Raw genomic sequence first — 16,219 nt, 5'->3', positions numbered from 1 at the left:
TGTTTTTTCTTCAGTGTAGTTTCATGCTATAGAGTTGATTTTTGGCAGGTGGAACTGGAAAGCTTGTTTCCAACAAGGGCAAAAATTTTCAGCCTGCCTGAGATTAATGTTAAGGGTGAAGATTTGTTTTCCAGCAGCACAAAGACCCAAAGCACACAGCAAAAACAGTTCGTATTCTGGAGGGGCAAAGCCTGAGCCCAGATTTGAATCCAATTGGAATTCTGCTGTAAGACCTGAAAATTGCTGTCCACCAGCATTCTCCATCTAATCTGGCAGAGTTGCAGCATATTTATAAAGGTGGATATCTTACACAGACACACCTAAGAAGCCTCAAGACTGCATTTGCTGCTAAAGGAATTTGTACTAAGACTTGTGGGAAAGGGACTACATGAAACACATTAACATTCTAAATACCCTAAGAGTGAATACTTTAGTACTACAAAAACACTTGCAATTACAGTATATTCTTCACAGCCTAACATTAAACCACTCTTAAGACGTTCGTGACATCCATATTTTAAAAAAAAATACTATCAATTTACACCTCTATATGCACATCCTATGTATTGCATATGTTGATGTGTGTGATTGCAGACACACAGTAATGAATGATAAACGTCACCTGCTTTTCTGGGACTCGGGTGGAATCATCTCTAATGTGTGTGCTGGACCGTACAAATTCACCACAAACAGACTGGCTGATGGGATTCTGGAACCCGCCTGTACAAAGCAAATATTTCAAAATCAACGAATCTCTTCGTAGTCTTTTTTTTTGTTTTGTTTTTTTTGCATTTTTTTACTGATCAAAAACCACATTTTCAACAACAACAAAAAAATTCTGGTATTTTTAAAAGTAGCATCTTTGTCATTTAAAGGGATTGTTCACACAAAACTTAAAATTCTGTCATTATTTTCTCACCCTCATGTCTTTACAAACCCACATGTCAAAAAAGAGAGAAAGAGAGAGATGTTTTGAAGAATCTTGATGCAAATGTTTTTCAGTTCATAGCGACCATAGCTGTTAAGCTCCAAAAATGAAAAGAAAACACTAAAAAGGCCCATAAAAGTAGTCCATATGACATATGCACTACATTACAAGTCTTCTAAAGTCATAAGATAGCTTTGTGTGAGAGAAAAAAGAAATGTAAGTAATTATTGACTGATAATCTTCCTCTACAGTGAGCTATTCACTCGAGAACTGCAAGAGAATTATTTGGCTTTAGAAGACTATAGCATGCACATTATATAGAGTGTTCTTATGTTACTTTTATTGTGCCGTTTTTGTTTAGTGGTCACTAATTTTGTTTTCCACGCTAGTCCAAAGCGATTCAGGTTTGGAACAACATGAGGGTGAGCAAATACAGAATTTTCAGGGTGAACTATTCCCTTGAATATGTATGGATTCAATATATTTCCTGGTTATTTTGACTTTAAAAAAAACAATTAAGTCTAGTGCATGTCCACTGTTTTTACCTTTGGGTATGGGTAGAGGACATTAGAAGGATAAATCCCGCCCAGGAAGTGAGGTATCTCCATAATAGGCGTGGCTGAGTTGTTAATGGACAGATATGCCAGACGGGCACCGTCCTTGGCCCACCACAAGGCAGGATATTTTAGAAGTACCTCCTCTACAATTTCACAAATTTGATAAGGTAAGGGACAGAAATGAAATTTTGATGAGGCTTATTAATCTATACAGAGTGCACTGTGAACCTGCAGCGATTACCATAAATCTAATTTACCTATCTCATTATGTATTTATGAGGCCAAACGTGATTATAATCACTTCATAACTACTGCCATGTCTTCAAGGGGATGTCGAAAGTGTCTCAAAGCAACACAGAAAATTAAGGTCATCACAGTGTCATTACAGTGATGGACTGCAGTCAAATTATTGAAGGAGATGACACAACTAAGATCACTGACCCTCATAGGTCCAATCAGACAGCCCATTAACCACCAATCTGATTCTGCCTGTGGTCGTCAAACGCATCGCTTTGCTGGACACATCAGACATGTAGTAGATGTCATTCTCAAAGACATAGACCTGGAGACACAAAAACAGCATAAATATGGATAGATGAAGCTAAAATCCAAGATGCTTAGAGGGATATTCGAAAATTATGAGGGCTGGCATCATATTAACAGATTAGTTCACCCAAAAATGAACATTCTGTCATCATTTACTCACCCTCTTAACACTCCTTACCTCTTTGACTTTGTTTCTTATTTGAAACCCAAAATGAGATATTTTTCCAAATCTCTTGGCTACTCTATTCCATATAATGAAAGTAAATGGGGACTGGGGATGTTAATTTGTGTCATCCACAAATGACACAAATTTACCATACAATGCATCATGCCAAGTTGGGCGTCAGTAAAGTCAAACGTTCTTACATGTTAAACAGCTGATCATCATTGTCACGAAACCTGGTGCAATATGTTCCAATACAAGCAAAAATATTCATATTACCTGGGAAAATTTTCAGGTAATAACTATTTAAATTTAGGTCTGTTCCTCACAAAAAGCTATTGCATGGCTTCGGAAGGCTTGGAAAATAGTGCACATGTCTTAAAGGGTTAGTTCACCCAAAAATGTAAATTCTCTCATCATTTACTCACTCTCATGCCATCCCAGATGTGTATGACTTTCCTTCTTCTGCAAAACACACTTGACGATTTTTAAAAGAATATTTCAGCTCTGTTGGTCCTCAATATGCAAGTGAATGGTGACCTGAACTTTAAAGGCCCAAATGGCAGCATAAAAGTAATCCATCAGACTCCAGTGGGTAAATCCATATCTTCAGAAGCGATATAATAGGTGTGGGTGAGAAACAAGTCAATATTTAATTCCTTATTTAACTGTCCTTATCTACACTTTCACTTTTACTTCCACATTCTGGTGTTGATGTGACTTTCACTCTCACATTCAGGCACCTATTGGTTAGGGCTGGTCAAAGGTGGAGATTGATAGTAAAAAAGGACTTAAATATTGATCTGTTTCTCACCCACACCTATCATATTGCTTCAGGATATATGGATTTAACCACTGATTACTTTTATGCTGCCTTTATGTCATTTTTGGACCTTCTTAGTTCTGGTCACCATTCCCTTGCATTGTATGGACCAAGAGAGCTGAGATATTCTTCTAAAAATCTTTGTTTGTGTTATGCAGAAGAAAGAAAGTCATACACATCTGGAATGGCATGAGGGTGAGTAAATGATGATAGAATTTAAATTTTTGGGTGAACTATCCCTTTAAGAGCTACTTTTAAGGTGCTTTTTTGATGTTTTTGGAGTTTGGCAGCTTCAGTCCCCATTCACTTTTAATATAAAAGAACAGCCAAGACATTCTGCAATATATATTCTTTTGTATTCCACAGAAGAAAGCAAACAAATATGGGAATAGAACAGCATCAAAGTAGGTAAATTTATTTTTTGATGACAGAATATTTATTTTTGTTTATTACCATAAAAACTCAAACAGATTTAGATCAAGGCATCTGCACTAAAACATAAGATTAGTCAAACAAATTTGGCAAATAAAATAAAATAAAACATTTTAGAGGCCACATCAACATTAGTCTATTTCCGTTTTTTTTTTTTTTTTTTTATTCAGTTTCCTAATTTCATCATTTTCCAAGTATGAAGTAACAGAGAGAGATTTTTAAAACACCCTATTTCTGGTGAAGAAAAATGCCATTCTAGTAGGGATGAGAGTCGTAAATGTTTCAAACGAAAACGTATTAGTGTGGACGTGGCTTAAATTAAATTAAATTACATTAAGAACTCAACAGCACCTACACCAATCACTGCATCTGTGTACAGTAATTAATACTTAATATGAAGCAGCGGGCAATGTTTACTAGCTACAAAAGAGTCAGAGACAAAGATGGATGAAGAGTGCATACTAACCAGTTGGCTCCCTTGAGGCCCCCACACTGCATACTGAAGTACAGACGTATCCTCCTCCGATGGTGTGAGGTTCATAATCTCCCTAAAATATGAACACACACATGTACACACACATTTTGAGCTATTCCTGCACAGAGATCTGAAGCACTAAGTGGTACAGATTCTTCAGGTTCATTTTTAGAGTACTTCATTTGTGAAAACAGCACTATGCAAATGCAGAGATCATCCAAAATGAAAATAAAATATACAAAGAGACAAGGCCAGGGGTCTGGTCATGCAATGGAGCCTCAGTTAAACTAGATGATTGGGGAATTCTGCAAAACAAGCAAATGGGCTTCAAGACAAAATATTGGCAAACTTAAATACCTGTTGGGGATTTCAGGAAATGTTGGGTTAGTGAAAACTGATGATTTCACTCACTAGAGACCTGTCAACTTTAGGATAAATAGTATCTTTCTATACTACTAAACAATCAATGCCTGATGGATAACTTTGGATGAAAGCACAAACGGAGAAGGACCTCTGGACTGTTGTTTGGTTGTGCACATGCCCAGAACAGGACATGCAGAGAGGGACCTCTGTCTCTACCTACCCGCTGGCCACAGTGTAGATTGCAAAGGATGCAGTGAAGGACTGTGAGAATACCTGGAAAGGGGCAGAGGACATGGTAGATCCCTAAATTGCACAGAAACATGGGCTATGTTTCCGATAGCATGCTACTCACTCCACTCTTAATATTTCTGCAGTGTACAGTATGAATATTGTGCACAGCATGCACATTTTCTGAATGCATGGAATGCCCTGATGATCGACCACATTTGCCAAAATGTGCAGGATAAGACAGAACATACTGCGTGGAATATTGTGTGCCACAATGCAATGCACTCATTTTGACCTTTCCTTTCTAGTGTGACAAATGAACCAAAAGTAATATCAGCCATGATTTTTACATTTTACTTAAATGTTTAGATTTTAAAATTGTCATGTTTTTCTCCAGTTATGACATCAAAACCTGCACACAAGTAATGCACATTATATAAGCCCAAGAATGGCAATGTTTACATTCAAGCATTTGTACTTGGCAGAGTGATACTGCAGAAATTGTTGACTTAATGACAAATTGCCTATTCGATTGCTCATTTTGAAAGTCGCTTTGGATAAAAGCATCTGCTAAATGACTAAATATAAATGTAAAGTGAAATAGAGATAATGGGCAAAAATCTTGGTGTGCTGATCAAGTTTTGCTATTATTGTTTATGATCTTTACCCAATAAAAGAACACTGTTTACACCAATCACCAAAAAAATTAAAGCATTTCCTTGACTTTATGCATTGTCTCGTTATTAATCATAATCGTTCTAAGATTGGATTGGATTAAAAATAGCCACTTTGATTTTCAAGATAATAGCTGAATGCTCACTGAATTAAACATGCAACATCAACACAATGTAGCACACTAACATTTATCATTAAATACTGCAAATGTTTCACATAAAAAAAAATTATATAATAGCCTGCATCAGAACACACTGCATAGTATGCAGTATGCAGTACACTAGCATTCCATTCCAAACATGGCTAGACACATGCACACATTCACGTGCAATTCAACACTAAAGCTGTGTCCCAAATGACGCACTATGTACTTACAATATACACTATGCAATCAGCCATGTAGTGTGTGAATTTTCAAAGTGTAGTATCGTCCCAAATGGAACATTTGTCGTTGTTTTACAACATGGAAGCATTTGCCGTTTATCGGCTGACGGAAGTGACATTTCAAGCGCATTAGATGTGTTACCGCTAGCTTTAGCACGTAAGCCAACCTCAGTTCACCACTTGTATCTCAAATAAAGTCCATATTCACACAGCATGGGTTGATGGTAAAGCTTTGAACTTATATTCTTTAGGTGCTTTCTTCGCTGTAGTTTCGCTATTTGCTACATTCTCCATTAATTTACAATTGTTTTGTCAGACTAGCAACGCAGCCAGGTAACTCCGCCCCTTCCACTACGTATGACAAGCCGTGAGTGCTTAGTGCATCAATTGTCCAACATTCCAGACTCCGTTTAGTACACTTATTTTTTTGTATTTTCATTGTAAACATATTTCTCGCACTACTTACACTACAAAATGGCGTAGAATAGTGCAGAAGTGTGCAGTTTGGGACACACCTTGTCTCTTTCCGGCACATATTCTCTTATGTTCTCACTGCATGGCAGCACCACTCTAGATTTCAATTCGTTGCTTATAAATGCATCTAAGTAGCATTATCAGCAAAATAAGAAATAGTGACGAATCTTACACCTTTGTTCTTTATTTTTACTACTAACTTTTATTTATTTAATTTTTTTCAAAATCTCTAGGTAGCTTATTAAATGTAATTAGTTGTGGATTTCTTTGATTCCACTGAGGCACACAAGATGCTCTATGGAACATTCTCAAATCAAGCTGGTATAACACAAATCATCAGGTTTTGCACAAACCTGTGCTGTCATTAAAGCTTTTGCTTTGTGGTGACATAACAAAATACTAAGATATTCTGAACTTTATATAAATTTTCAACCTTTTACATATATTGTTATGCTGATAATATAATTTGTAATGAAAATGTTTGTACAAGAGTTCAAAATATAAGTATTTTCACTAGTGGACTTTGTTCCCACTGTATTTCGCAATCAAAAGTGGGAAGGGATATAGGCCTCTAAATTGGCCATCTTTTATGAGGATAGTACATCATGGATGGGATCACATGACAGAATCAAAGTGGCTCATGGTCATCTCTATTAGCATGACCATTAGAGTCAATATCCTTCCCAAGGAAGAGGTTCTTCCAGTCTGAAATCCACTCTACTGGATTACATGTCAAAGTGTACTTAAATCAATATAAATGTCCTTTAGGTCTCTAAAGACTACTGTGCATTTTGTCTGTATAGCAGGACAGTATATTACAGTACATTTGGCAATATGAAGATACAATATTCCCTTGGGATTGATCAGTTAGGCCTGTAAAAATTTGTGTAAAATTAGACCCATTGATTGGTACTTACTGCATCAGTCAGAGTGTAGTGTGTTTAACGTACAGAGTCAACTATAAGTAACTTTTCAGATGTTGATTTTCTCAAAAGTGCGGCTCTATCAAAACATTGCTCTGTTTGTTTGAGCATTCCAACCAGCCTGACAAAGCAATATTGGCTCAACCAATGGCATGAGTTTGGGGCGGGACAATCTGTTAGGTTGACCATTGGCAGACGGGGGGACTGTTCGGGAAATCTTTCATTACTATGAAAACTGTCATTTTTTTTGCAATTCTGTTTGGTTATGCTAGTGGCAAAGAAATTACACACTTCACCGTTAAAGTAGTATAGTTTGTTAACGGACGAATGTTCAGATGTTGTACCCCTACAAAATCCTTTAAAAAAGACACGTTTCTGCGTAATATTTCAAAGTTACAAAGAGAGACACAAGTATGTGTCTGTGTGTGTGAGAGAGAGAGAGACAGAGAACTGTAATATCACTGAGTCAAGGTTTTAGAGTTTTAGAAGAACATTTTCTCCGAATAGGATGTAGGGTGTGTGTATGTGTGCAAAGAGATGAATTCTATTGTGGATTCTGGCTGTATGAGTCATAAATCCAGTCTGCCTCTGTCTTGTTGTAAGGATTCACAAAATTAATAACTATACAGCAAACAGAAGAAACAGAAAATTGCTCACATGGAATTCTGCATTACAGTGACATTGCCATAGTAATTGCACTGATTTGCTCAATACTCAATACTGAGCGCAGTACTGGTGCCCACTCAATCCTCAGAGACAAAAGTGCACAGCAGTGGCGAGACTTGCCCTAATTTGCCTTCCCGACTTCTTTTTTATTTTTCTTTCTGTCTATTCTCTCTGTAGTGTTGATTCTGAAATCTCACAATTCATGTTCAACAAAACACATTTTCCACTGTGCTTTCGATTTCCAGTGCTTTGTCCAGATTTTGAACATTGAACATTTTTTGGTTTACACTGTACATTTTTTTAAATAATTTTAACAGAAAAAGAGTTAAAATCCAGTAGTAAAAACTCTAAATTGGTTAACTGTAATTTACCTTACCTTATACAGTAAATATGATATTATATTTAAAGACAATACATGTAAATTTACTGTAAAACATTTTTTAAATGTTGGTGTTTTAGAAGTGAAAAGTATGAATCACCATATATTTTACTGAAAAACGTTATTTTATATTTAAAGGTGCAGTATGTAACAATTTTCATGTAATATTCGCCTTTTTTTTGCCAATGTGTGAACGGCTTGTAATGCAACTTAAAAAATGAGCCCTTCCCGGACTTCCTAGGTTGCCTATTAAAGCCTGTAGACTGATTTTCATGAGAAGGGAGCTGGTCGCTTTTGCCAAGAAAATCCAAAGGATGTGACGTAGCCTTGCCTCAGACAGTAGCGTCTCTTCCGCTACTCAACAGCGACAACAAACTGCAACACTGTTATCTTAGAGATGGAATCCAGCAAACGTCCGGCTCCCAGCACAACACCGACTCCTACACAAACTCAGAGTAACCCCCCCCCCCTCTACTGAATCCCGTCTGGCCAAGCGGGAACGTGATCGAGTGAAAACTAGAGTGAACATCGGCAGGGCATTTGATTCCTGGAGGGACCTTCGTTTGGTTTTGGGGATCAAAACCGACCCTGAACTGGCATTCTTCTTATTGGACAGGTAAGCTTACATAACTGCAAAGCATGTGAAATATAGTGCCATAAGGATTGATCTGTGTAATTTTAGCTAACTTGATCTTGCCTGCTAACGCTGACGAATTGCAAGCTACCTTGCTTTGTAACTTTCAAATAATTTCAACGATCTTCTCTTTATACTAAAAGTCAGGTATACAGGATACATTTAAGCAAATATGCTGGTTTCTTATTCGTAGTACAACATATGACATACAAAACATACAATAGTGCAACATAACAGTGCAGTGCAACAGTAAACTGTCTGGTATAGTTCGGTAGTATGTAGCTGTGTGTGTGTATCAGTATGCTATGTTAGCCAATAAGTACTTTTAGTTTAGTCTCAAAGTTTGTAGTAAAACATTCGTAACTGTGTAATTTTAATTATGCTACCTCATCTGTCAGCATGATGCCAGTGAATCACGTCCAGTCTCTTTGAACGTTATGTCATTGTTTTGGCCGATGCTCGATCACTCGCGTCCCTATGGAGTGTGTGCACGAGCACAAAAGCTCCAAAAAGCTCTTTTTGGAAGCTCCAAAAAACACATACTCCAGTGGTTAAATCTTCTGATGTCTTCTGAAGCTATATGATAAGTGTAGGTGAGACAGATACATTTTAAGCCCTTTTTTACTGTAAAAACTCCTCCCTTCCTAGTAGGTGGCAATTTGCACAAAGATGCGAATAGCCAAAAACAAAAGAAGAAGAATGTGAATGTGAAAGTGGAGATTTATAGTAAAAAAAAGACTTAAATATTGATCTGTTTCTCACACACACCTATCATATCGCTTCTGAAGATATAAATCTAACCACTGGAGTCTTATGGATTACTTTTTTACTGACTTTTGCTGGCATGAGGGTGAGTAAATGATGAGATAATTTTCATTTTTGAGTGAACTATCCCTTTAAGTAATATAAGGTCATTAAAGCAGCATGCAGTCCTAAAAAACAAATAGCAAAATGCTTTTTAAAATAGTTTTAGATGGAGAATATAGCATGTTACACAGACTGGCATGTCATGTTCTGAAAAGAATTTCATGTCCATTAAAAATACAGTCAGGAATGGTAAAATACACAGTCACCAAAATGCCGTCCTAACACCTGTAATATCGTCACTGTACGTTCATGGGAAAATTCTGGCAACCACAACTCACAGTTTATTTTTTGTAAATTTAACAAAACATTTTAGTGTAACGTTGACTTTCTCATTTCAGCTCTATGCCTGAAATTTTAAAACAGCTCACCATTTCGCTCTTCCCGCGGCTCTCTCATATCTTTATCTTTCTTGGTATCTTTGAAATTTACCCAGGTTATCCCTCGTGCTGTCTTTGCCATTTCACTCTGTTAATATATATTTTGTTTTCTTTCTAAACTCTCCTTCTCTCTCTGTTGCTTTCACTCTTTTCCATTTTTTTCTTTCCCTCACATTTTCACTTCTCTATTTTACTCTCTCCTTTCCTATTATTTTCTATCTGCTTCTTTGACTTTTACTCTCTTCCAGTGTCTTTTCCAATCTCTCTCCACATACTGCACACACACACACAAACCCCATTCGTCTCATTCCTATGATTGATTTCGACTGGACAGGGTGATCTAAGGGCGACTGCACATCGCATCGTTTTTATCCTCTTCTTCTACAATCCCCATAATCTCTCTCTCTCTCTCTCTCTCTCTCTCTCTGTGTGTGTACGGTTTTACTACCAAATGTCCCCACAAGGATAGTAAAACCTGAGATCACCTACGTTGTGAGGACCAGCCAATGTTCCTCACAAGGGAAATGGCATATTAAATTATGGGTTTTTTTAATGTAAAAATGCAGAAAGTTTTTTGTGAGGGATAGGTTTAGGGGTAGGGTTAGGGTTAGGGGATAGAATCTATAGTTTGTACAGTATCAAAATCATTATGTCTATGGAGGGTCCTCATAAGTGTGTGTGTGTGTGTGTGTGTGTGTGTGTGTGTGCATGTTTATACTACATTGTGGGGACCAAATGTCCCCACAAGGATAGTAAAACCTGAGATTACCTACATTGTGGGGACCAGCCAGCAGTCCCCACAAGGGAAATGGCTTATCAAACATACTAAATTATGTTTTTTTGAAAATGTAAAAATGCAAAAGTTTTCTATGAGGGTTAGGTTTAGGGATAAGGTTAGGGTTAGGGGATAGAAATTATCGTTAGATCTGTATAAAATCCAAAATATGCATGGAAGTCTATGGAGAGTCCCCACAATGATATAAAAACATAGCGTGTGTGTGTGTGTGTGTGTGTGTGTGTGTGTGTGATTTCTGTGTGTGTGTGATTTCTGTGTAGTGCTGCTGTGCTCCGTTTGGCTGCTTGAGCTGCAAACTGCCTCAGTCAGCACACAGCCTTTAGAGATAGAGGAAAAAACAGAGAGCGACAGATAAAGGAAAAAAGGCAGAGATTGTGACAGAGAAGGTGGAGATCTAACAGAGAAATCCAGTGTTTCCCTGCAGATGTGACCACACATTTAACCTGTGTGAGTTCTCGTAAATGCATGTCTATAATTATGAATGTCACAAAACAGGTCAAGAACATGTCTGGGTTATATTTCACCCCAAAATTAAATTAAAAAATTAAATAATAATTTCTTAATGAAGCCTATTTGTAGAAATGATTTGACATTTTTATGACAAAGTGTAATGCACAGAAAATAATGATATATTATTTAAATCAAGTATTTATACATTACAAATCATTAACCAACTATAATCTGTCTGCACTGCATATTGTACATTGTTGGCCATTGTATCTTGTATTTTATAGCATAATGGACAGTGTTTTTGTACTGTACAGTATTGTATTGTGTATTTTGTTCTGTAGTGCTTTGTACTTTATTGTATAGTGCATACTGTATTGTATATTGTATCATCTTACAAATATTATTGTATATTTGCTCATGTGCACTTTATCCCATGTATTTTCTCCACTGGCCTTGCTGTGTGGCAATTTAAGCTTCTATTCTATTCTATTCTATTCTATTCTATTCTATTCTATCATGGTTGTGGTGGTACTGCCTTTAATTTATGCTGATTTAAACAAGTATTTTGTACTGTAAAACAGTAAAACAGTATCACACAAATGAGAATTTAATCACATTTAAGAATAATTAGAAAAATTAAACAATTTAAGCAAAATGTATATAAATAAAAATGAGAGAGAGTGCAATAGAGAGAGACATAGGAATGTATGGATATGTTTGGATTCTACAAATCTGTCTGGATTTTTGTATTTTTCCTCTTCTCTATTATTCATATCTATCCTCTGATAGATATGAAGCATACTCCGAGCATACTCTGAGAAGATACAACACTGTACTGCAGAGATGTTTTATTTAGTTGGAAGGTCGGCAAGGGGATTAGAACTACAGAATGCTGTGGTAACGCAGACAAATAGCCTACAAGTTATTTATTTTCAGCCCTTTAATGCTTCTGCTAAAACTTCCTGTAATCACAAAGTCTCATTACAATTCAGAGCCGAAACAGCCCCTCCCCTCTCCTCTCCTCTCCTCTTTTTGTCAGGTCCCTCATTCTTTCTTCTATAAATCCCACCTCCCCTGAATTTGAATGTTCTAATCCTTTCACATTTGCTGTTGAAAGGAGCAGCTTTCAGTGTTGAACATGCTGCAGAAATTACAGACGATGTAAGTGGTATCTCTCCTGCTGGTCTTAAAGCTATTGAATTTTGTCAGGACATACATTATTCGCTGAAAGTCTTTATGTAAGGTACTGGACAAGAAATGCAAGAAATGTATCATCAGTACACAGATGAACTCTATGTGTAAGTGTAATTGAGTGATTGTGTCAGGTTTGCTATCCTCATTAGGACCAAATGTCCCCAAACAACATTGTGGGAAATTAACTTGTGGTCCCTTCATAAAAAAAAAAAAAACGGAATATCTTATTAAAAAAAAAAAAAAAATGGTTACTTTTCGGGGTATGATTAGGGTTTTGGTAAGGATATAGTGAGTAGAACACGTTTTTTTACATTCACTTAATAATGAATCTGCTTTCAAGTGAAAAACACTGCCATGATGATAGGGTGTTCTAGAATGTTTCTAGGGCATTGCTATGTGGTTGCTAGGCGGTTGCTTACTGACCCAAGTCTATAGAGCCCATCCCCAAGTGTCTTTTATCTTCTGGTCCCTGGATAATAGATATTTTATGTTTGCAAGGCGATAGTAATCTGTAGAAATATTCAGTGATAGTAACTGAGCAATAGTAATAGTGATGCTTGTCACTCAAGAGCCACAAATGTTATACAAATAAAAAGTCTATGCCATGATATAAAACAAGCATTTGTATGTGTTTGCATGTTTTTAATTGACTAGGAAATTCATTATCAACATCTTTGTATTCTTCCCAACAGGTGATGAAGGCACCATGTGGGCATGAGAGCTTCTTTGTGTGTTTCTGTTCATATTACTCACAGGACGTATATCGTAGGCCATCAGGATGAACTTCTTATCAGCAGAAACCTGGAACCTCATGGACTTCAGATCCTAAAACAAGAACCAAAACTAAGTATAAACATACACAAGCTTTGATCTTAAAGGAATATGCTGGATTAAAATCAAGTTAAACTCTGTCTAAAGCATCTGAGATATGCTGTCGATTACCAGAGACAATAATTTTAAATCGTCTCTCAGTTTGCAAACAAAACAAAACAAAACAAGACAAGACAACACAAGACAAGACAAAAACAAAGCAAAGCAAAGCAAAGCAAAACAAAACAAAACAAAACAAAACAAAACAAGACAAGACAACACAAGACAAGACAAAAACAAAACAAAACAAAACAAAACAAAGCAAAGCAAAGCAAAACAAAACAAAACAAAACAAAACAAAACAAAACACAAAATAAAACAAAACACAAAATGAGACAAAGCAAAACAAAACAAAGATACTTAAAACAAAATAAAGAAACGAGACACAAAACAAAACAAAGCCAGCACTTTTATTTATTCTTCTGAACAAAAATGTGTGTTAATCGAGCAGCAAAGTTGTTTAAATCATCCTCTTATTGGTAGGCTATGTAGGCAGATGAACTTCTGTTAATGTGTAACAAACATGATTCCTGTCTGTGGAGTTATCTTTATGTAAACAGTCCCTTTACTGGTATTACTGAGCTTATCATGACAAAGTTACTGTATTTAATGGCTTTACATGGTCATGACAGGAGTTGAAAAACTGAATATAACTTTGCACAAACAAGGATTTTTTCATCCTAGTCTAATATTAAAATTTTTCTAAATTGCTAAAACACATTTCTTGAAACCTTCACCCACTTTCTTACAACTTTAAACACAAAACCAAATCTTCAAACTACATTCACAAAACCCCTGACTCTTTTGGCAAAATCAAACAATCACCTCAAAACCATTCATCTGTGCTCAGAATCAAACATTGCTTTAAGAACACTACAGAGCATTCATTAGACACTATATCAGAAAATGGGGAACACAGCATCCAGGGCATGTATTTACAGATTTTTTTTTTGTTGTATATAGTAAACGCATTTTGCAATTACTGCCAAAAAAGTATAGTTATCACAACTTACAGTAGTATAGTGAATATATTGTATACTGTAAGTACTGCACGTAATACAGTAATGAATGTCTGTTTATTCAGCACTTGCATACTGTAAAAATACAGCAGTCCAATTGTAAAACCCCAGAGAACAAAGAACACTCTAAATGAAAAACACATTACAGTACACTCACTCAAATATGTCGTGCAACTGCAAAATCAAAGTCAATGAGAGATTCATTCTGCCTCAGCATCACGTTTTCACATCATTAGAAACAAGTGTGAACAATTTTGAGTGGTTGTGTGAAAACGATGACAACTGTGTTGTAGTTGTGTTAACTTTTGCTGCCTGTGTTTACTCTTTTGCAACACAAGTGCATCACAGTGCAGAATGTGTTTTAGTGAGTGACAATGTGTTTAGAGCTTTGCAAAAAGAGTGACTCATTTGACAAATGGGTTTAGGCCACTGAGCATTTGGTTCAGAGAATGGGGTTTAGTGTTTTAGCAATTCAGAAAAACTGTAACATGTATGACATATAAAGTCTTGTGGCTATACTTTAAAAACAGTGTATATTTAAAATTGTATCACAGTGCAATGCTTTTCCCCAAAGACTTTTATTTGCATGTGCATCATTATAAACGTGTTTTTGTTTGTTTTTACAAACTGAGAGACGAGTCAAAATTATTTTCTGTTGCAAAATAGAGCTTAAATGGAGCTTAACATGTAATAAACCCAGAGCGTTCCTTTAAAAATGATTTACAAATCTCTGAATACATTGTTTGCACACAATGAATAAACCTTGTTGTTGGGACAGGTAGGCAGCATGAGTGTAACAATGTTGACAGTGTGTAGAGTGGCTTTGGAGGAAAAATCTCTGCCATCTTGACAACATAGTATTGGGCGTCTAAGGCAATGACCCACATATGTTTCTCAGCATCACCCAGCTACATTGTTCAAAGGGCGGCCATGCTGAAACAGTGTCTTTGAAGACATATGCTACAGGATCAACTGGGGAGAAGTGTAGAAGAAAGAAAATACTAGAAAAAGCTTTAACTGTCAGAGCCTCAGAACACTCTTTGCTCTTTCTTTGCTCACTTTTTACCATTCTGATTCTTTCTACAAGACATTTAAACCCCCCCCCTCTCTCTCTCCACCCTGCTTGTTCTCTATGAAGTGACCCATTTGTCAGGTTCTTTAAGAATGGAGCTAATGGAGTTGTATGTCTTGTCTTGGACACACGCCTCAGGGGGTTATAATTCTCCAGAGAGCTGCACTACACTGGTGGTCAAAGGTTTAAGATGAGGACACGAGTGAATATGGACTCTATTCAGTATGTTAAGTGGCTCTGTGGATGAGGCAGATGTATTGCTGTCTCTTATGGGAATGCATGCATGTGTACATCAGCATGCTCTCACCATGGTGCTGTTGTCCAGCAGTGTGGTGGTTAGATTGGTGTTAAGATCATGGATTAGAACATGACCCTCCCGAGTGCATAGTGATACCTCATTCTCTGAAAGAAACAGAGATTAACATCCAAAGCTTAAGTTTCAAACTAGGCCAAGTCCATTTCAACTTTAATAAAGAGCATTTTCCAGTGCCACCTCTACTGAATCATTTGAGTGTCACTCAAACACAACATGAAATCAATATCAAAGCCATTTACTTTCTCAGTAAATTAAGTCAATAAACTAGTGTCAGTTACAGCATCCATTAACTAAAATGCCGTGTGTACAATGCAGAGGTTTCACCATTTAACCACGTCGCACACGGGTCGTAAACTTTGAAATCCTCACTCTCCAGGTTCTCCAAAGTGATACGAGACAGCAGCAGGAGATGAGATTCGTCTGAAAAATAAGATCAGACAGTCAGTTAAAGGAATAGTTCACCCAAAAATGAACATTTGCTGATAATTTACTCATCCTCAGGCCATCCAAGATGTATCTGAGTTTCTGAGTTAGGATTTCATTTCAGTCCTCCTCCTCTAAACAATGCAAGTGAATGTACTCCATTTTTTGATGGTCCAAAATGCATA

The 16,219-nt window shown here is 36.6% G+C and overlaps 1 protein-coding gene across 3 annotated transcripts in view; it reads right to left on the bottom strand.

Annotated features, from left to right (window-relative positions):
* Positions 1 to 16,219, bottom strand: part of LOC127419297 (inactive dipeptidyl peptidase 10-like) — a 64,209-nt gene that overhangs the window by 21,222 nt on the left and 26,768 nt on the right. For 2 of the 3 annotated variants that reach the window (XM_051660596.1, XM_051660598.1), the window contains exons 3-10: positions 15,936 to 16,031; positions 15,603 to 15,697; positions 13,088 to 13,159; positions 4,508 to 4,560; positions 3,916 to 3,997; positions 1,927 to 2,047; positions 1,474 to 1,628; positions 623 to 720 (exon numbers count right to left, since the gene is read on the bottom strand). In XM_051660596.1, coding sequence (XP_051516556.1) covers positions 623 to 720; positions 1,474 to 1,628; positions 1,927 to 2,047; positions 3,916 to 3,997; positions 4,508 to 4,560; positions 13,088 to 13,159; positions 15,603 to 15,697; positions 15,936 to 16,031 — 772 coding nt within the window. The remainder of the gene's footprint in view (positions 1 to 622; positions 721 to 1,473; positions 1,629 to 1,926; positions 2,048 to 3,915; positions 3,998 to 4,507; positions 4,561 to 13,087; positions 13,160 to 15,602; positions 15,698 to 15,935; positions 16,032 to 16,219) is intronic. The other variant, XM_051660599.1, reaches the window with a different exon arrangement.

Source organism: Myxocyprinus asiaticus, chromosome 28 (assembly GCF_019703515.2).
Source record: "Myxocyprinus asiaticus isolate MX2 ecotype Aquarium Trade chromosome 28, UBuf_Myxa_2, whole genome shotgun sequence".
Classification (NCBI taxonomy): domain Eukaryota; kingdom Metazoa; phylum Chordata; class Actinopteri; order Cypriniformes; family Catostomidae; genus Myxocyprinus; species Myxocyprinus asiaticus.
Note: the sequence above shows the minus strand (reverse complement) of the source record. Positions and strands in the feature narration are given on the sequence as shown.